This window comes from Mesoplodon bidens (genome assembly GCF_964165515.1).
Source record: "Mesoplodon bidens genome assembly, chromosome: 12".
Classification (NCBI taxonomy): Eukaryota; Metazoa; Chordata; class Mammalia; order Artiodactyla; family Ziphiidae; genus Mesoplodon; species Mesoplodon bidens.
In genome coordinates this window covers 41,788,732-41,810,615 of record NC_138168.1, presented here as the reverse complement: position 1 = coordinate 41,810,615, position 21,884 = coordinate 41,788,732, and the positions used below count along the sequence as shown (strand labels likewise).

At 39.7% G+C, this 21,884-nt stretch overlaps 1 protein-coding gene across 1 annotated transcript in view; it reads right to left on the bottom strand.

The window, feature by feature from the left end:
* The window catches only part of CRYBG1 (crystallin beta-gamma domain containing 1), a 60,793-nt gene that overhangs the window by 18,323 nt on the left and 20,586 nt on the right, over positions 1 to 21,884 (bottom strand). The window contains exons 8-12 of the mRNA XM_081250986.1: positions 10,662 to 10,788; positions 7,823 to 7,858; positions 6,647 to 6,795; positions 5,814 to 5,940; positions 5,577 to 5,722 (exon numbers count right to left, since the gene is read on the bottom strand). Of these exons, the coding sequence (XP_081107112.1) occupies positions 5,577 to 5,722; positions 5,814 to 5,940; positions 6,647 to 6,795; positions 7,823 to 7,858; positions 10,662 to 10,788 (585 nt within the window). The remainder of the gene's footprint in view (positions 1 to 5,576; positions 5,723 to 5,813; positions 5,941 to 6,646; positions 6,796 to 7,822; positions 7,859 to 10,661; positions 10,789 to 21,884) is intronic.

Below are 21,884 nucleotides of genomic sequence, written 5' to 3'. Positions count from 1 at the left end.
TGTGAAAGTCCGTATTTTCATTTTTAAGTAAGGGCATTGACCAAGATCCCAGTGTTGACAGGGTGGGAGGTCGTACAGCTCACAGGTGCCTCTGTGTGTGGCCTCTGTTCACACAGCCTTTGGCTTATCACGAGTCATGAAGAGAAATGACAACAAAGCAGGAGCCCAGAACAGTGCTATGTGGGGAGGAATTTCTGCTGAGCAAGTAAATCTACTTTACAAAAGCCAAGACCTAAAAAAAAAAAAATTAAAGAGGATAAGACATATCACAAAAAAGTATTCCTGGCAAGGCTCTGGGTCTATAGCAAGTTAGAGGGAAACAGGGGGTAAAGTCCTTTTTGCTTGATTGTTTGACTTTAAGGTTTGGAGGGAAAACAGCCAGTGAGGAGGGAAAGACTGAATACACAGGAGAGAAGGTGACAACTGAGCAAACCTTGGATGACACTTTAGCCAGTGCTTTTTTAAAAAAAAAAAACAACTGTGAGTACTGTACTTCCCTATAAAACTAAAATAAATTACCTGTAAGAAAACACCCAACACCCAAGTATGCCTATCTAACCCACTAAAGTTGAAAAAGGAAAACCATTTATTAAAATGTCACTTGAATTGACAATAGTGGTGTTTTCCTTCCAAGATGCAGCCCCAAATCCAAAATTCATTTCTGAGATTCTCTGGTATATCTATGATGTAGAGTCTACTTATAACTTATACCTGAAACTCTTAAGAAAAAAACTCCTTCCTGTCCTTGTTTAAGCATATTCTGTACATGTGAATCAACACGTCTCTGTCTATAAGATTGCCAAGTGTAAGTACAAACAGGTCGTAGCCTGCTGGGGTCACAGCTCAGAATTTAACGGCAGCAGGGCAAACCTGCCCTTCTGTGGAGGGAAAAGGAAAAAACTCAAAACCAACACTTTTTAAAAAAAATCTGGACTCTAGAAATATTTCATTTTGCTCTGAGTTTTAAAAAAATTAGCCCAGTTTCCACTATTTGAACAAGAGGACAGCACAGAACTAGAAAATGATTAGGAGGGATGTGTAAAGGCATCTCTCTTGATGTTTCAACAAGAAACAAAATGCGGCTCCTAAAACCTCATTTGCTGCATTTGTGAGGATGCTTCCTGAAAGTTGTTCTCGGTTTCAGAGCTAATAATGAGTTTACCACCCAGGGAATTTATTACGCACGTGACAGTGGCATATCTCAACCTTCCTATCCTGCGGGGCTGAACTCCAATGCTACCTCCTCCAAAGTCTTCCCTGTGTCCAAACTGGAAATTAATCCCTCTCTGCCGTGGAGCCCCAAAGCACTTAACCTTTGCATATTTTGTAGCAATAATTAGGTTTCATATAAATACTGTAACTTCTTTGAGGATATAATACAATGCTTTACACATAATAGACCTCAATAAATACTTATCAAACGATCGACTGAATGAAATATGAGGAAGAAGCTGGCCCTGCTAAGTACAGAAGCGCTTCTACAACCAGAATTTAAAAGGAAGTTGTGTGTGTGTGTGTGTGTGTGTGTGCACACATGCATGCCTCCTTTCAACTTCCTCCCAACAAAACTCAACTGCTACAACCAAAAAAAAAAAAAAAAAAAAAGCCTAAACCAGGAAATGTAACTAGAAATAACTAAAAATAGAAACATATAAAAGCAACATTTTATAAAGGAAAGGGATTTTAAGTAAATAAGGGCTGGTTAAAAAAGAGAGACTGGCTCCAGGCATAATAATTCTACAGGTGCTAACAGCATAATCTACATAAATGCCCTAAGGGAATTCCACCCAGCATCCTTTTGCTTCCTCTGCTAGGGTACATGACTGGGCTCTGACTAATGAAACCAACACACCTGGTGAGTATGAAAATGTGCAGCTGTTTCCCCACATTGAGTTGGTCATTGTATTTTCCCTCTAAATAGTTCATTTTAAAGGCAATCAAAAATACTATAGAGACACAGCAATATTTCAGATAATTTCTGAATGCCGTATCATACCTTTTGTCTATGGCAGATTCTAATATGTTAGGGTTCCAGAACAGGACCCAGGAGAAGGCATTTCCTGCTAAGAATGGAAGCCCCAGAAGTCACAGAAGTCATTCTGTCAAGATGGGGCAACCAACACAAGAATTTAGTGAACATGACTAACACTAAAAGCATATTACATTGTAGACACATCTCAAATATCCAGGGCTATTGTGGGAAGCCCCTTGAAATCCAGTAGAGTTGAGGTTAGAATGACTCATAGTCTATGTTACTCATAGCATAAGAGCCTAACACCAAACATTTTTAACAGAATCAGTGTCAAATGATTTCATATGACCATTTAAGAATACTCTCACTTATAACAAATTATAACTGACATCAGCCTGGACCATAAAAGTAATTGCATAACTCACTTAAACAGACATCTGCTTTTGCCAATCCAGTATCTGTACCCACTCTTTCTGATGTGCCTGGGGAACTCCTCAGCCCTATTATACACTAGTACGCCCCATGGGACTGACCCTATATCTCAGCTGCAGGGCTGGGCATGTAACACAACAGGCACAGCCATCTCCTTGGCTACAGTAATTGGTTCAGACAGGTGCACATGACTTAAGCATACAGAATCAAAGTCAAACCTGGAACTTCTGTGGCAAAGAGAAGCTTTCCACTAGAAGCAGTGAGATCTGAGAACAAAAGCAAGATGCTCCTGCCACAGGTCCCAGATAGAAAGCGCAATAGGGAAGAACAAATCTGACTCCATACTGGATCCTTTTCTTTACTTTAACCTTATTGCTTTTGCTACAAGTTAATCCCTAAAGGGGTGTTGCCATAGCTTAAAGTAAACAAAATAGCCCACCTCTGGGAACCCTGCCTCCCATGCCCAAGTGTTAAGCTAAAATACTTTTGTTTGAGTTCACAGGAAACATCCCCACCAGGTCCACCTGGCTGCAGGAAAGAAAAATTAGCACATCCCCTGGGGAGGGTGGTCAGAACCAAGAAGTATTTGCAACAACATAGCACCTTTTTTACTTTACCTCCTCATCTCCCCGTTTGTTCTATAAAAGAAACTAGCATCCAAACCCCAGCAAGATGGCTCTTTTGGACACTAGTCTGCCATCTTCTCAGTCTCCTGGCTTTTCAAATAAAGTTGCTATTCCTTGTCCTAAAACCTCATCTCTCGATTTATTGGCCTGTTGTGCGGCGAGCAGTAGGAGCTTCACCTTGGCAACAAAAGTACCTGCCTGAAGTACAGCCAGCATAGCAAAAGTGCAGTCAAGAGACAGAGAGAGACCAAGTCCTAATGACAGTGTCTGAATCCCTGCGTTAGCCGTGACGCAAGCAAAATCTCTCCCAGGACTTTTCAGTTATGCACGTCAATATATTGCATTTTTATCATTTATGCCAGTTTAGACTGACCTGCAGTCACTTGCATCCCAAAGAGTCTTGACTAATCATCTTTCAATAAAAACTTACTTTAGCATTAGTAAAACATTCAACTGCTAATTCCAGGTACACTGAAACAATTATTTTTATATTAAAATAACATAGAGCCCAGAAATGGACCCACCTACATGGTCAATTAATCTACGACAGAGGAGGCAAGAATATACAAAGGGGAAGACAGATTCTTCAATAAATCATTTTGCGAAAACTCAACAGCTACATGCAAAAGAATCAAATTGGACTACTTTCTCACACCACATAAAAAAATAAACCCAAAATGCATTAAAGACTTACACGGAAGACCTGAAACCATAAAACTCCTAGAAGAAAACACAGGCAGTAGGCTCTTTGACAGCAGTCTTAGCAATATTTTTTTGGATGTGTCTCCTCAGGCAAGGGAAATAAGAACAAAAATAAACAAAAGGGACCACATCAAACTACAAAGCTATTGCACAACAAAGGAAACTATCAACCAAAAGAAAAGGCTGCCTACTGAATGGGAAAAGATATTTGCAAACAATGTATCTGGCAAGGGGTTAATATCCCACATATACAAAGGACTCATACAACCCAACATCAAAAAAGCAAGCAACCCAATTACAAAATGGGCAAAGGACCTAAAGAGACATTTTTCCAAAAAAGACCTACGTATGGCCAAGAGGCAGATGAAAAGATGCTCAATATAACTAATCATCAGGAAAATGCAAATCAAAACCACAATGAGATATTGCCTCACACCTGTCAGAATGGCTATTATCAAAAAGGCAACAAACAACAATTGTTGGTGAGGATGTAGAGAAAAGGTAATCCTTGTGAACTGGGTGGGAATGTAAATTGGTGCAGACACTGTGGAAAACAGTATGGAGGTTCCTTAAAACGTTAAAAATAGAACTACTATACAATCCAGCAATTTCACTTCTGGGTATTTTTCCAAAAAAAAAAACCCACCAAAAAACAAAAATACTAATTCAAAAGGATATGTGCACCTCTATGTTCACTGCAGCATTATTCACAATAGCCAAGATATGGAAGCAACCTATTTATCTACATGGATAGACAGATATGGTGTGTGTGTCTCTCTCTCTATATATATAAAAATTATATTAGCCATGAAAAAGAATGAAATTTTGCCATTTGTGACAACATGGGTGGACCTAGACAGTATTATGCTAAGTGAAATAAGTCAGACAAACACCATATGATTTCATTTATATGTGGAATCTAAAAAACAAAACAAATGAACAAACATAACAAGACAGGAAACAATCACAGATGCAGAGAACAGGTGGTTGCCAGAGTGGAGGGGTGTGGGAGGCTTAGTAAAAATAGGTGAGGGAAATTAAGAGGTACAAACTTCCAGTTACAAAATAAATGAGTCACGGGAGTGAAATGTACAGCATTGAGGAATATTATCAATAATTATGTTATATCTTTCTATGGTGACAGAAGGTAACTAGACTTACCATGGTGATCATTTTGACATGCCTAGAAATATTGAATCACTATGCTGTACACCACAAACTAACATGCTGTTGAAAGTCCCATTATACTTAAAAAACAAACAAACTCATAGAAAAAGAGATCAAATTTGTGGTTACCAGAGGTGGGGAGTCGGGGGGGAGGGGGAGTTAGATGAAGATGGTCAAAAAGTACAAACTTCCAGTTATAAGATAAATACTGGGGATATAATCTAGAATATGATTAATATAATTAACTCTGCTGTACATTATACATGAAAGTGAGGAAATATAATGGAGCAGGTGTAGGACCATAGGAAAATCAAATGGGACTTTGTCCCAACCTCAGGTTTCTAATGTTAGATCACTATTATTATTTGTTTCCCATCATAAGAAATTCATGAGTTCTTTCCATGAAGAATGGCAAGGGAAGTGCATCTGCAGATTTCTATCATGAAACTCAAAAGCCTGCTCCAATGTTATATTACACATAAGAAAATACTATATGAGAAAGATTTTTAAAAGCAGCTATTAAAATATAGGGGCAGTAAGTATTAAATGGCTGACTTAATGTTTAGTATTTGAGATATGTACTTATTGAGTGCTACTCTGGGTCAGAGACTCCATTACTTTAACACAAACCAAAGTGAAACCCATATTTAAAAGCCCAATTGGGTTATTGCACTTACACTCCACTCAGTACATTAACAGACTGTGTCTTCACTCCGTATCCAGTCTCCTTTAAATTAGCAACAATTCCTAATACATCAATACTGGAACCTTTGGATCCAAAGTTTTTTTCATTGTACATTATCATGTGAGCATTTGAAAAATCCTATTGAGAAAAAAAAATTCAAAATTCAAAGGCGAGCCGTTTATTATCCCAAAACGCCCAAGCATTAGCCATTAGCTTTTCTTTAACTTACACCTAATATAGGTCGTAAAGACTGAAGTTCTCCACTGTAGCCTCCCCAGTCATTCCAGTCCTTATATTCTCCTTCTTCAAGCAAATACTGATGACCAGTAAAGCCAGGCTTCTCATAAGCAACCCAACTACAACAAAAAGAACATGAAGGAGTAGAAATTTTCAGTAGTGTCAAAGTATCAGTTTCAATGACAAATATAAATAGCTATAAAGCTAGACATGGACTCATGCATTATGACTATTGGAATGCTTCCCTAGCATTTAAGAGAGTAACAGAATGGCCCCAAGAAATCAACCTAAGAAGCATACACCAACGTTCCGAAAAGGAGTATGGTGGGGTCAGTGTGCATGCGTACATGTGTGTCTGAACATGTATGTTTAAGAACTGACTCAAAAGAACTTCAGCCAATAAAACTGAATGAACTTTCTTCCAATAGTAATTAAAATATTGTATATTTTGGGCTATTTACAAGCCATTTTCAGTGTACAATTCTAAAGGAAATATGTTAAGATCTATAAAGTGCAAAATATGATCCTAAAAAATAGAAAGCAAACTAACAGTTCAATAGTTTGGAGCATAATATTAATAAACAAGATTGTAGATTTGATCAATCTGGATGGGCCAATTCATCAGCCTTGCTCAGCTGACTGACCCCAAACCAGCCCATCAAACTGCTGTGTCAGATCCAGGTCACAACTAGCTGAAGAAAACATGTTTGAAATTCACTCTACCGTACAATCTGGAATGCTATCTTTGGGAGAGAGAGAACATGTTTTTTTACTTTATTAAAGGGAATAAAAAGAAATCCTTACAGGTCACTCCTGTCTACTTACATGCCTCTCAGAACTTTCATAGATCCCACTGATGTAAGGGGCAAATGTTCATCTCCAGTTGTTTCACCTCCTTCCATGATACAATTACACACCTCTTTTTCTAGTTCCATACATTTTCCTTCAAAGAAAGGCTTTTCATAAATAACTACCTATAATATAAATGAGATATGCTAGTAATTTGTTGAAAGTTAAATATCTCAATAGCCAAACATTAAATTAGTCACTTAGTATCACTAAGTCGTGGAACACAAATTAAAATTTTCTAAACCTATTTTTTAAATTAACTAAATAACAGTATCTTGTAATTTTTAAATAAATTTATTCATTTATTTTTGGCTGCATTAGGTCTTCGTTGGCTGTGCGCAGGCTTTCTTTAGTTGCAGCAAGCGGGGGCTACTCTTTGTTGTGGTGCGCAGGCTTCTCACTGCAGTGGCTTCTCTTGTTGTGGAGCATGGGCTCTAGGTGCATGGGCTTCAGTAGTTGTGGCATGCGGGCTCAGTAGTTGTGGCACACGGGCTTAGTTGCTCCACGGCACGTGGGATCTTCCCGGACCAGGGCTCGAACCCGTGTCCCCTGCCTTGGCAGGCGGATTCTTAACCACTGCGCCACCAGGGAAGCCCCATGAAATGTAATTTTAAAAATCAGAATTTTTTTTCTGCTGTGGTGTAGCCTGAAGTCAAGGTTCAAAAGACAGTTTATGCATAATTGGTTTTTGTTCAATGTCTAGAACTGATATTTAGAATTTTGCTCAGGCTAAACTAAAGGAACCAAAGAATTCTAAGTTGCTTTAAAAATGAAACAAACTATAGATCAAACTATGTGTCACAGATGTGTGAAGTAGAACTAACAGAAAGAGCATTTGGGAGTAGGGAGAACTTGTCTTGAAAAGTGAGGTTTTTCCTTGCTAACTGGCAAGTAGCAACAGGTCCTGCAGTTAGTAAATACAACCACAAACTACAAACTTAATACAACAGCGAACGCTTTGAGCCACGGCTAGGCAACTGTTAGTGACAACTGGTGCTGTCAGCATCATCTTCCAGCCTGAAGGATGCCGTGTAAGTTGGACAACTTCCTTGGGCTGCAGTTATGTTTTATGGAAGCTGATATGTAAAATCACACAAGTATTACCTTCGTGGAGATGGAACGGGAATAAAATTTTTTAAATATATAGATTACCTTTGGATCTATAGGGAATTCAACTTTACGGCCACCCTGAAAAGAAAAATAACATAATAAGAAAAGTGGTTTGTCACTGTTACATTACCATTTCCTATTACCCACAGCAGTCTGCGGTAAGCCTTGGAACTGCAGAGCAACCACATTCCTGTTTGTTTAATCAATGTTGAGACAGTTCTAAAATTACCAAAAATGCAGGGAAGATATGAGGAAGACTGTCTAAAGCAGAGTCTCACAGAGGCAGTCTATAAGCTGAATCTGTACAGTAGCTGTGCTTTTTTAACCAAATGAGTGTTAGGGGTTTTTTTGTTTGTTTTAACTCAGTAAACTTCTAAAAAAAATGCATATTTCTCACTTACCTTAAAAAGCAGTCCTAAAATCTGATATCTCTGGACCCAAATCCTCACAGGCAGCAATCTTCACTTTCTGCGCTTATTAATTGGGCTCACCCTCCAGCCAGGATACAGGCTCGGGTTTGCCTGTCTCCGCCTGTCTCCACCTCTTCCGCAGTTCAACTCCCTGCCAGCTTACTCACGCCTATTTGCTGCCTGGCCCCGGAGGCATTTGATTTTGCAACTGCTGGCTTACAAAACTGTTGAAGTTCCCTCAAGTTCACAATATGATCTGAAGGACTTTGGAAATAACCAGGCAAACTGTTAGATAAATTTAAAACATCCCGAAGGATGGGTCTATGGGGGTTGCTATATTTTTGTAATAAAAATGTTTTTTTAATCCAAAAATCTCACTAAAAATAAACCATAGAAGAGGTATCTCATACAAATATTAAATAGGGTAAAAGTTAAAATCAGCAATGGGAAAGTAAGAAGGATATTTTTCACCTCTGTTTAAAAGCCTTAAAAAAAAGTACAGCCAAAGATGCTCAAATACAGCAAATGAACTGTAATTATAAAGGAATGTGGCTGATTTTATCAACAAACCAGGGCTCATACAGCCAAGTAAGTACGCTTTTCAAAAGTAATCCTTTTTGAATGCTGTGAACTTCACAGTTCTGCTGCTTATCATTAAAAACTGCCTTCAACCCACTACTGGGCATGTACCCTGAGAAAACCATAACTCAGAAAGATACATGTAGTATGGGGTGGTGGTGGTGGGATGAATTGGGAGATTGGGATTGACATATATACACTAATTTGTATAAAACAGATAACTAATAAGAACCTGCTGTACAAAAAAAATAAAATTTACTTATGTAAAAAAAAAAAAAAGATACATGTACCACAAATGTTCACTGCAGCACTATTTACAATAGCCAGGACATGGAAACAACCTAAATGTCCGTTGACAAACAAATGGATAAAAAAGATGTGGCACATATGTACAATGGAATATTACTCAGCCATAAAAAGGAACGAAACTGAGTTATTTGTAGTGAGGTGGATGGACCTACAGAGTGAAGTAAGTCAGAAAGAGAAAAACAAATACCGTATGCTAACGCATATATATGGAATCTAGAAAAATGGTACTGATGAACCTAGTGGTAGGGCAGGAATAAAGATGCAGACATTGAGAATGGACTTGAGGACACAGTGGGGAAGGGTAAGCTGGGACCAACTTAGAGAGTAGCACTGACATACATATACACTACCAAATGTAAAATGGATGGCTGGTGGGAAGCTGCTGCATAGCACGGGGAGATCAGCTCGGTGCTTTGTGACCACCTAGAGGGGAGGGATAGGGAGGGTGGGAGGGAGATGCAAGAGGGAGGGGATATGGGGATATGTGTGTGCATACAGCTGATTCATTTTGTTGTATGGCAGAAACTAACAACATTGTGAAGCAATTATACTCCAATAAAGATGTATAAAAAAAACCTGCCTTCAAAACCTGAGGCGATTCTTTCATACATTCATAAAACTAACAAAACTTCGTTCTTTGAAAATGGATTTAACTTTAGAAAAAAGCCCAACATTATTTGCATGAAGACCAGCAGACATCTAGGTAGTTAAACTACAAGCTTTGGCAGGAGGGGTAAAATTAAGATAAAAAAATTATCTTCCTGCCTTTCTAATTTGTCTCAAAGTGCCTCAGAAGACAACCACAAAGTGGAATTTCAAGAGCACGTTTGTAACAGGAGCCTCACTCATGTGGTAGGTTTTTAGTGAGCACCTACTACAATGCAGCTCAACGTGGGTTGAGCTGCAGCCTGGATCCTCCCAAGGCTTAGAGTCTTGCAGATGAAACAGACAAAGAACAAGGCAAAATACAGGGGAAGGAAGCACAGGCCCTTTCTAAGGCAAAAGCTTTGGAGAAAAACACTCATTCCGACATCCAGCTCCAGGGCCCCCAAAGCTGCCACCCGCCTGGCCTCCTGTCACTACAACTGGGTGGTCCGCAGCAAGCCCCATCCTGGCCCAGCTCCGCTCTGGATCATGCAGTGTACTCTGACATCTCCATCTAAATTAATCCTGCGTGGTTTACGAGACCCTCTTGAATTATCGTGAAGCTCTCCTAATTATCCCCCTTCTCTTTTCTAACACCTACAAGTTGGACTTTATCTGTCCGTCCTCCTGTTCTTCCCCAAAGGTTTAATTCTTCACTTTCTCATTTCTGCTCTGGGCTGAGCTTTGCACACACATGAGCGGCTCTGCAAGGCTGAGAACACCTTGAAGGCCAAGGCCATAGGCGTATCCACATTTTTTCATCTGTAGCATCTAGCAAGTTAACCTTTCTATTATTTCTATCTAGCAATAGGTCCCATCTTCTACATATTTGTTTTTAAAAAGTCTGCTTTATTGCTTTAAAGTCACATCACATGAATTATCAAAGTTAAGCAAAGAATGACTGATTCTAAGAACACATTGTTGGATTCCACCTTTACCATTTTCAGAGGCCGCATGGATCCAATGTACGCCTCCTCTGTATCCCAGAAGGATAAGTCAGGGTATTCACCAGGTTCCAGGATAAAAGGGACACCCTGAAATCCAGGCTCTTCGTAAATCAGCCATCTAAATAAGTACCAAGGAAGGAAGAAATAGAGACAATTCATCATTTCTGTCAGTGGGACACAGCACCCCACTAATGAGAGAGGAACAGAACAGGACAGGATGTGGATCTGGATGATGTACAGTTACACTTAGGTAATACAGCAACATTACACTCAAGGAGGAATAAGCCATTATATGCACCTCTTCTTGAGCTTTTACTAGTCTTCTTGGCTTGGCTGTCTTTGTCCACTTATTTTACTTCCTACTATGAACTGCCTCACAGTGTAAATGTCTCTATTACTTCCAAGTAATAAAAGTAGTTATCTTTTGCACTATATGTGTTTAGAGAGGCTCTACCCAGGAGATCTCAAATGTTTTAAAAGGTTACATCCCATTTGTAACCAAAGAATAGGATGTTCCACCTAATCATTTTTCACAGTCAAAAATTAATAACGTCTAGCAAAAGAGCTTACAAGGAATGCCACTCAGAATTCTACATAATCCTCACAACAATGCTATTGGGAAAAAATACTATTGTCCCCATTTTATAGATGAGGTTAAGTGAATTGCCCAGGGTCTCACAGCTACAAGTACCAAATGCAGGGCTGATCCTAGCTAACTCCAAAGCCAAGCTCCCAATCATTCTTTGACAGAAATGCTTCTCTTTCCAGAGAGTGCACTGAACGTAATTTCACAATGACTCAGGATCATCGCTGTGAGTATGACTCAATGCACAGTGATGTCTGCGGGGCTTTTGAAAGTCTAAGGCTGCTTGTTCCCAGGCCCAAAGCTTGTTGAGTTCTTGGACGTGATTTTTATGGCTTTTCAATACCACACCTTCTATCAGACTTGTCAGCTGTCACTTCTGCTGTGGTCAGGAAATCAGAAGACTCACCCTCCTCTTCGTAAACAAATAAGGAATTCTTGGTGATCACTTACACTCGACAATTCTTTATTAGTCTTGCTAAAGCATCCTAGCTGGGGTAACGTGACCAAGTTTCCCAGAATACCGAACCAGGAAGAGGATGGCTGTAAAGGCAATCTTTTACCAGCAAAATGGTTCTGATTCTCCCCTCTTTGTTTCTCTTGTTCACAATTTTGGCCCAAGGGCATATTTTTGGTGATGGTTTTTGTTAAAGGTTCCCCTGGATAAATCAGTAACTTCGTTTGACTAATTATACAGAGTTTTATAATCAAAATCCCACTGAAGAATTGTCAACACACACACACGAATGCTGAGAGGCTGTGTGGGGTGTATGGGTGCGGCATCAAAACTAATCCACAGGGTTAGAAGTCAGGATAATTGTTACAAGGACAACCAGGAGAAGGCAGGAACAAGGGGGAGCTTCTAAGACACTGGTTGTGCACTATTTCTTGATCTGAATGATGGTTACACTTTGAAAATTCACTCAGTTTTACACATGTATGATTTGTTGTGTACCTTTTAATACAAATGTTATATATACTTCAATAACAAGTTAAGGGAAAAAAAAGACATCTTTTAAATATCACTTGCAATATCCCTAAACCACAAGAAAGCAGAGGCTAAGAGTGGGGTCCTCTAAACCTCCTTTTGTTTACAGCATGACAGTTAAGGATGCATTACACCTTTTTTGGAGCTCAAAGCTCTCACAGGCACACTGCACACTGCACACTGATGCCCTAGCTAAATAATGGCAGCTTGTCATACATTGTGGTATTTGGCTAACTAGCGAAGGGCCTTGAAGTCTGACTCTTCAAAACAGGATGAATTTTTCATAAACACAATGGACAGCTCATAAACCAGTGATTCTGAGATTCTGACATGATGCTTACTGAAGTACCCTTTCATTAAGTCTTTCCTTCTACAGTTTGAGTTCCGAGGGTATGTATTCATCTGACACTAAATATCTCACTTTCCTTGAAGCACATGGTTTAGTCACAATAACATTCATAGAAGGAAGGTAATTTGGAGTAAAGGGTAATTTATCAAAAAACTGAACATATAAACTGGCACACTTGAAAAGACTGCTGTTCTGAGGGTCCCTCCTCAGTGAGCGAGTGCTAAGGGCCTCCTGGGTAACTCAGACAGACATTTATGAATGTTCGGTGGACTTTGGAATTTGAAAACTCATATACAAAGTGTGATCCTTTTCCCCTAAATTCTATTCCAACAAGATACATTATTCATGAGGCGCTCAAGAGAGGAGGAAACTACCTTCAGGCAGTGTCATTTCAGTTTCTAAAGGTATTCTTTTATTTTCCCATGTACTGAGGTAATGAACTTTTGCCTATATTATGAATAAACAGTATGACTACAAAGAACTTTTAAAAAAAATAACAGAAGTATACATACAAATGAATATTGTTGAACTAATAACAATGGCCATCCATTCATTAAAAACATTTGCATAGTTACTCTTTCAGAAATACCCTTTGAGTCAGACAAGAAAAATTGGTCTTACTTGTTCACTGTTCTTAAACAAACAAAGAAACAGTATTTCCGGCTGGATTCTCAGTCTTATTCTCCAGACAAGGCTGCACATGAATGTTGGCTACGTACAGAAACCAGCGGGGTACTCAAAAGATTAAGTCTGAACGTGCCAACTTTGAGGTTATTCAGAGGTGGGTGAGCTCTGAATCTCAAGCAGGGAAATGTGCCTTTACAATGGGGAGATGTGGGAAGCACCAATTTAACCAAGCAATCAAACTTGGGATCATTAATGAGAAGCAGGCTGGCATGTACCACAAGTTGTGATACAGCATGAATATACACCACTACCTATAGGAAGTAGCAACCTTGTCAAAACTCTTCAATCTGCATCTGATCATACCTGCAGACCCAACCACCTCTATACAGAAAATTCAGGTGACAGAAGAACGAGTTAAATGATATCATGAGGAAACACTCAGAAAATCCAGAATGTAGCACATTCTCTAAGCAGCTGATCTAAATTCTTCAAAAAGTCAGTGGCTGGGACTTCCCTGGTGGCTCAGTGGTTAGGAATCCTCCTGTCAGTGCAGGGGACACGGGTTTGATCCCTGGTCCTGGAAGATCCCACATGCAGCAGAGCAACTAGGCCCGTGTGCCACAACTACTGAGCCTGCACTCTAGAGCCCGCAAGTCATAACTACTGAGCCAACAAGCCACAATTACTGAAGCCCACATGCCACAACTACTGAGCCCGCACGCCTAGAGCCCATGCTCCGCAACAAGAGAAACCACCGCAACGAGAAGCTCGCGCACCGCAAGGAAGAGTAGCCCCCACTCACGGCAACCAGAGAAAGCCTGCACGCAGCAACAAAGACCCAACGCATGAGACTGGTTCAAGATGGCGGAGTAGAAGGATGTGCTCACACTCCCTCTTGCAAAAACACCAGAATCACAACTAACTGCTGAACAATCATCGACAGGAAGACACTGGAACTCACCAAAAAAGATATTCCACATCCAAAGACAAAGGAGAAGCCACAATGAGATGGTAGGAGGGGCACAATCACAATAAAATCAAATCCCATAACTGCTGGGTGGGTGACTCACAAACTGGCTGGAGAACACTTATACCACAGAAGTCCACCCACTGGAGTGAAGGTTCTGAGCCCCATGTCAGGCTTCCAAATCAGGGGGTCCGTAAAAGGGAGGAGGAATTCCTAGAAAATCAGACTTCGGAGGCTAGCAGGATTTGATTGCAGGACTTCGGCAGGACTGGGGGAAACAGAGACTCCACTCTTGGAGGGCACACACAAAGTAGTATGTGCATCGGGACCCAGGGGAAGGAGCAGTGACCCCATAGGAGACTAAACCAGACCTACCTGGTAGTGTTGGAGGGTCTCCTGCAGAGGCGGGGGGCACCTGTGGCTCACCAAGGGACAAAGACACCAGCAGCAGAAGTTCTGGGAAGTACTCCTTGGCATGAGCCCTTCCAGTGTCCACCATTAGCCCCATCAAAGAGCCCGGGTAGGCTCCAGTGTTGGGTCACCTCAGGGCAAACAACCAACAGGGAGGGAACCAAGCCCCACCCATCAGCAAATAAGCAGATTGAAGTTTTACTGAGCTCTGACCATCAGAGCAACAGCCAGCTCTACCCACCACCAGTCCCTCCCATCAGGAAGCTTGCACAAGCCTCTTAGGCTCATCCACCAGAGGGCAGACAGCAGAAGCAAGAACTACAATCCTGCAGCCTGTGGAACAAAAACCACATTCACAGAAAGAGAGACAAGATGAAAAGGCAGAGGGCTACATACCAGATGAAGGAACAAGATAAAACCACAGAAAAACAACTAAATGAAGTGGAGATAGGCAACCTTCCAGAAAAAGAATTCAGAATAATGATAGTGAAGATGATGCAGGACCTCGGAAAAAGAAGGGAGGCAAAGATCGAGAAGATGCAAAAAATGTTTAACAAAGATCTAGAAGAATGAACAAACAGAGATGAATAATACAATAACTGAAATGAAAAATACACTAGAAGGAATCAATAGCAGAATAACTGAGGCAGAAGAACGGATAAGTGACCTGGAACACAGAATGGTGGAATTCTGATGCTGAACAGAATAAAGAAAAAAGAATGAAAAGAAATGAAGACAGACTAAGAGACCTCTGGGACAACATTAAACGCAACAACATTCGCATTATAGGGGTCCCAGAAGGAGAAGAGAGAGAGAAAGGACCAGAGAAAACATTTGCAGAGATTATAGTCGAAAACTTCCCTAACATGGGAAAGAAAACAGCCACCCAAGTTCAGGAAGCACAGCAAGTCCCATATAGGATAAACCCAAGGAGAAACACACCAAGACACATAGTAATCAAATTGGCAAAAATTAAAGACCAAGAAAAATTATTGAAAGTAGCAAGGGAAAAACAACAAATAACATACAAGGGAACTCCCATAAGGTTAACAGCTGATTTCTCAGCAGAAACTCTACAAGACAGAAGGGAGTGGCATTATATACTTAAAGTGATAAAAGGGAATAAACTACAACCAAGATTACTCTACTCAGCAAGGATCTCATTCAGATTCGATGGAGAAATCAAAAGCTTCACAGACAAGCAAAAGCTAACAGAATTCAGCACCACCAAACCAGCTCTACAACAAATACTAAAGGAACTTTTCTAAGTGGGAAACACAAGAGAAGAAAAGGACCTACAAAAACAAACCCAAAACAGTTCAGAAAATGGTCATAGGAACATACATATTGATAATTACCTTAAACGTGAATGGAATAAATGTTCCAACCAAAAGACACAGGCTTGCTGAATGGATACAAAAACAAGACCCATACATATGGTGTCTACAAGAGACCCACTTCAGACCTAGGGACACATACAGACTGAAAGTGAGGGGATGGAAAAAGATATTCCATGCAAATGGAAATCAAAAGAAAGCTGGAGTGGCAATTCTCATATCAGACAAAGTAGACTTTAAAATAAAGAATGTTACAAGAGACAAGGAAGGACACTAAATAATGATCAAGGGATCAATCCAAGAAGAACATATAACAATTATAAATATATATGCACCCAACATAGGAGCACCTCAATACATAAGGCAACTGCTAACAGCTGTAAAAGAGGAAACTGACAGTAACACAATAATACTGGGGGACTTTAATACCTCACTTACACCAATGGACAGCTCATCCAAAATGAAAATAAATAAGGAAACAGAAGCTTTAAATGACACAATAGACCAGATAGATTTAATTGATATTTATAGGACATTCCATCCAAAAACGGCAGATTACACTTACTTCTCCAGTGTGCAAGGAACATTTTTCAGGATAGATCACATCTTGGGTCACAAATCAAGCCTCAGTAAATTTAAGAAAATTGAAATCCTATCGAGCATCTTTTCTGACCACAATGCTATGAGATTAGAAATCAATTACAGGGAAAAAAATGTAGAGAACACAGACACATGGAGGCTAAACAATACGTTACTAAATAACCAAGAGATCACTGAAGAAATTAAAGAGGAAATAAAAAATACCTAGAGAAAAATGACAATGAAAACATGACAATCCAAAACCTATGGGATGCAGCAAAAGCAGTTCTAAGAGGGAAGTTTATAGCTATACAAGCCTACCTCCAGAAACAAGAAAAATCTCAAGTAAACAATCTAACCTTACACCTAAAGGAACTAGAGAAAGAAGAACAAACAAAACCCAAAGTTAGCAGAAGGAAAGACATCATAAAGATCAGAGCAGAAATAAATGAAATAGAAACAAAGAAAACAATAGCAAGGATCAATAAAAATAAAAGCTGGTTCTTTGAGAAGAGAAACAAAATTGATAAACCATTAGCCAGACTCATCAAGAAAAAGAGGGAGAGGACTCAAATCAATAAAATTAGAAATGAAAAAGGGGAAGTTACAACAGACACCGCAGAAATACAAAGCATCCTAAGAGACTACTACAAGCAACTCTATGCCAATAAAATGGACAACCTGGAAGAAATGGACAAATTCTTAGAGAGGTATAACCTTCCAAGACTGAACCACGAAGAAATAGAAAATATGAACAAACCAATCACAAGTAATGAAATTGAAACTGTGATTAAAAATCTTCCAACAAACAAAAGTCCTGGACCAGATGGCTTCACAGGTGAATTCTATCAAACATTTAGAGAAGAGCTAACACCCATCCTTCTCAAACTCTTCCAAAAAATTGCAGAGGAAGGAACACTTCCAAACTCATTCTATGAGGCCACCATCACCCTGATACCAAAACCAGACAGAGATACTACAAAAAAAAGAAAATTACAGACCAATATCACTGATGAATATAGATGCAAAAATCCTCAACAAAATACTAGCAAACAGAATCCAACAACACATTAAAAGGATCATACACCATGATCAAGTGGGATTTATCCCAGGGATGCAAGGATTCTTCAATATACACAAATCAATCAATGTGATACACCATATTAACAAATTGAAGAATAAAAACCATATGATCATCTCAATAGATGCAGAAGAAGCTTTTGACAAAATTCAACACCCATTTATGATAAAAACTCTTCAGAAAGTAGTTAGAGAGGGAACCTACCTCAACATAATAAAGGCCATATATGACAAACCCACAGCAAACATCATTCTCAATGGTGAAAAACTGAAAGCATTTCCTTTAAGATCAGGAACAAGACAAGGATGTCCACTCTCACCACTATTATTCAACATAGTTTTGGAAGTCCTAGCCACAGCAATCAGAGAAGAAAAAGAAATAAAAGGAATACAAATTGGAAAAGAAGTAGTAAAACTGTCACTGTTTGCAGATGACATGATACTATACATAGAGAATCCTAAAGATGCCACCAGAAAACTACTAGAGCTAATCAATGAATTTGGTAAAGTCGCAGGATACAAAATTAATGCACAGAAACCTCTTGCATTCCTATACACTAATGATGGAAAATCTGAACGAGAAATTAAGCAAACACTCCCATTTACCATTGCAACAAAAAGAATAAAATACCTAGGAATAAACCTACCTAGGGAGACAAAAGACCTGTATGCAGAAAACTATAAGACACTGATGAAAGAAATTAAAGATGATACCAACAGATTGAGAGATATACTATGTTCTTGGATTGGAAGAATCAATACTGTGAAAATGACTATACTACCCAAAGCAATCTACAGATTTGATGCAATCTGTATCAAAATACCAATGGCAGTTTTTACAGAACGAGAACAAAAAATCTTACAATTTGTATGGAGACAAAAAAGACCCCGAATAGCCAAAGCAGTCTTCAGGGAAAAAAAAGGAGCTGGAGGAATCAGACTCCCTGACTTCAAACTATACTACAAGGCTACAGTAATCAAGACAATATGGTACTGGCACAGAAACAGAAATATAGATCAATGGAACAAGATAGAAAGCCCAGAGATAAACCCACGCACCTATGGTCAACTAATCCATGACAAAGGAGGCAAGGATATACATGGAGAAAGGACAGTCTCTTCAGTAAGTGGTGCTGGGAAAACTGGACAGCTACATGTAAAAGAATAAAATTAGAACACTCCCTAACACCATACACAAAAATAAATTCAAAATGGATTAGAGACCTAAATGTAAGACTGGACACTATAAAACTCTTAGAGGGGGCTTCCCTCGTGGCGCAGTGGTTGAGAGTCCGCCTGCCGATGCAGGGGATACGGGTTTGTGCCCCGGTCTGGGAGGATCCCACATGCCGCGGAGTGGCTGTGCCCGTGAGCCATGGCCGCTGAGCCTGCGCGTCCGGAGCCTGTGCTCCGCAACGGGAGAGGCCAAAACGGTGAGAGGCCCACGTACCACAAAAACTCTTAGAGGAAAACATAGGAAGAACACTCTTTGACATAAATCACAGCAAGATCTTTTTTGATCCACTTCCTAGAGAAATGGAAATAAAAACAAAAATAAACAAATGGGACCTAATGAAACTTCAAAGCTTTTGCACAGCAATGGAAACCATAAACAAGATGAAAAGACAACCCTCAGAATGGGAGAAAATATTTGCAAATGAAGCACCTGACAAAGGATTAATCTCCAAGATTTACAAGCAGCTCATGCAGCTCAATAACAAAAAAACAACCCAATCCAAAAATAGGCAGAAGACCTAAATAGACATTTCTCCAAAGAAGATATACAGATTGCCAACAAACACATGAAAGCATGCGCAACATCATTATTCATTAGAGAAATGCAAATCAAAACTACAATGAGATATCATCTCAAACTGGTCAGAATGGCCATCATAAAAAAATCTAGAAACAATAAATGCTGGAGAGGGTGTGGAGAAAAGGGAACCCTCTTGCACTGTTGGTGGGAATGTAAATTGATACAGCCACTGTGCAGAACAGTATGGAGGTTCCTTGAAAAACTAAAAATAGAATTACCATATGACCCAGCAATCCCACTACTGGGCATATACCCAGAGAAAACCGTAATTCAAAAAGACACATGCACCTCAATGTTCACTGCAGCACTATTTACAATAGCCAGGACATGGAACCAACCTAAATGCCATCAACAGACCAGTGGATAAAGAAGATGTGGTACATATATACAAAGGAGTATTACTCAGCCATAAGAAGGAATGAAATTGGGTCACTTGTAGGTATGTGGATGGATGAGACTGTCACACAGAGTAAAGTAAGTCAGAAAGAGAAAAACAAATATCGTATATTAACACATACAGGTGGAACCTAGAAAAATGGTACAGATGAACCAGTTTGCAGGGCAGAAATAGAGACACAGATGTAGAGAACAAACGTATGGACACCAAGGCGGGGAAGTGGTGGGGGGTGGTGGTGGGATGAATTGGGAGATTGGGATTGACACATATACACTGATGTGTGTAGAATGGATGACTAATAAGAACCTGCTGTATAAAATAATTAATTAATTAATTAATTTAAAAAAATCATCACAGTGGGGACTGCTAGTTTCCACTTAAGATGGAGAAAGCTGTGAAGAGTGTTATCCTAACGAGAAGAAAAAGCTGGATAAAGTAGAAGATTACAGAATTTCTTGAACCCATCAGAGAGCTGAAATCAAAGAAAAGGTCATGCCTACAAGTAGGGATATGTATAAGCACAGGCCCACCTGGGTCAAGCAGATAGGAAGATGGGGCTCCTATCCAAGTGGGCCGCCTTTCAATAGATGACAAGTCAACTGAAGGTACAACATTGAGCCACACTTAAAATCTTAACCTAAAAGCTACCTTCAGAGGATTAATATTTGGAGTTTGACTGAATTCATTAGTCATAATTTTTACATGTGGTTATATAACATATAAAACTTTTAAACAATTCTAAAGAAAAGATCAATTCTTTATAGCTTGCTTTCAAGGTAAGACATTTCTAGAGGCTAAGACTCCTGTGAATAGAGCCCTATTAAAAAAAAAAAAAAAGACCCAATGCAGCCAAAAAATAAATTTAAAACAAACAAACAAAAAGAGTAAGTACAGATATACTCATCAATATGGGTAATCTTAGAAACAACGTAAAGAAAAAGGAACAAGCCACACGGAAGTTTGATAACATTTTTATAAAGTTCAAAAGCAAGCACAACTAAAACAGTGCAGGGACAGATACTATAGGATGAAACTATAAAATAAGGGAATGAGAAAACCACAAAATTTCAGAGAGGGGTCACACACGTAGAGGAGTCAGGGGGATGGGAGCAGGCAGGCTATGCCAGGACCTGCGGCAGCACTGGTAACGGTGAGGTCCTCAGTTGGGTTATGGGCACGTGGGGGGCTTGACTACTAGGCTTCGTCATATACATATATTCTTTTTTTTTTTTTTTTTTCTTTTTGGCGGTATGCGGGCCTCTCACTGTTGTGGCCTCTCCCGTTGCGGAGCACAGGCTCCGGATGCGCAGGCCCAGCGGCCATGGCTCACGGGCCCAGCCGCTCCGCGGCATATGGGATCCTCCCAGACCGGGGCACGAACCCGTATCCCCTGCATCGGCAGGCGGACTCTCAACCACTGCGCCACCAGGGAGGCCCCATATATTCTTATATATCAAATATTTCATAACAGCACTGATCAAAGAATATGTGGCTATTAAAAAATGTCCCTTGACTTTAGAACACCTGCATTCCAGTACCTGTTCTGCTGACAACTAATCTAACAACTAACCCAACTTGAGAAAGTGACCAAAATCTGTCTTCCTTGGTTAAATGATGGTGTTGGAACAGATGCTCATAATGCTCCCTTTGAAGTTCTAAAATTCCTTAGCTTTGTTTATTAGAAATATACTCAAAAAAAAATGCACCCTCACCTCTACAAGGATGGGTACTAGGATTAGCCAGCTGCTTTAAACAAAGGTTTAAAAACAAATCACAAGCAACAGAATCTGAAAGGAAAAGTGAGTTAGAAATGTCTCACTTTCCCAAATAAGAAACTGACAATACTCTTTAATTTGTGTATGTGTAGCAAAACCTAATCCAGAATGAAAAGGCCCTGACATAAATCTCCTAACAGAATCTAAACAAGTGCCGCGCCCCCTACACCACCCCCAGCAAAGTCTTCTCTTACACCAGTTCAGGAGACTGCTGCACCAACAGAAGCAACATGAGCTCGGGTACCTGTTACCAGCTGATTTTTCCCAACCCACTGAGATTCTCCTTGGAGATCTGTAAAAGTACT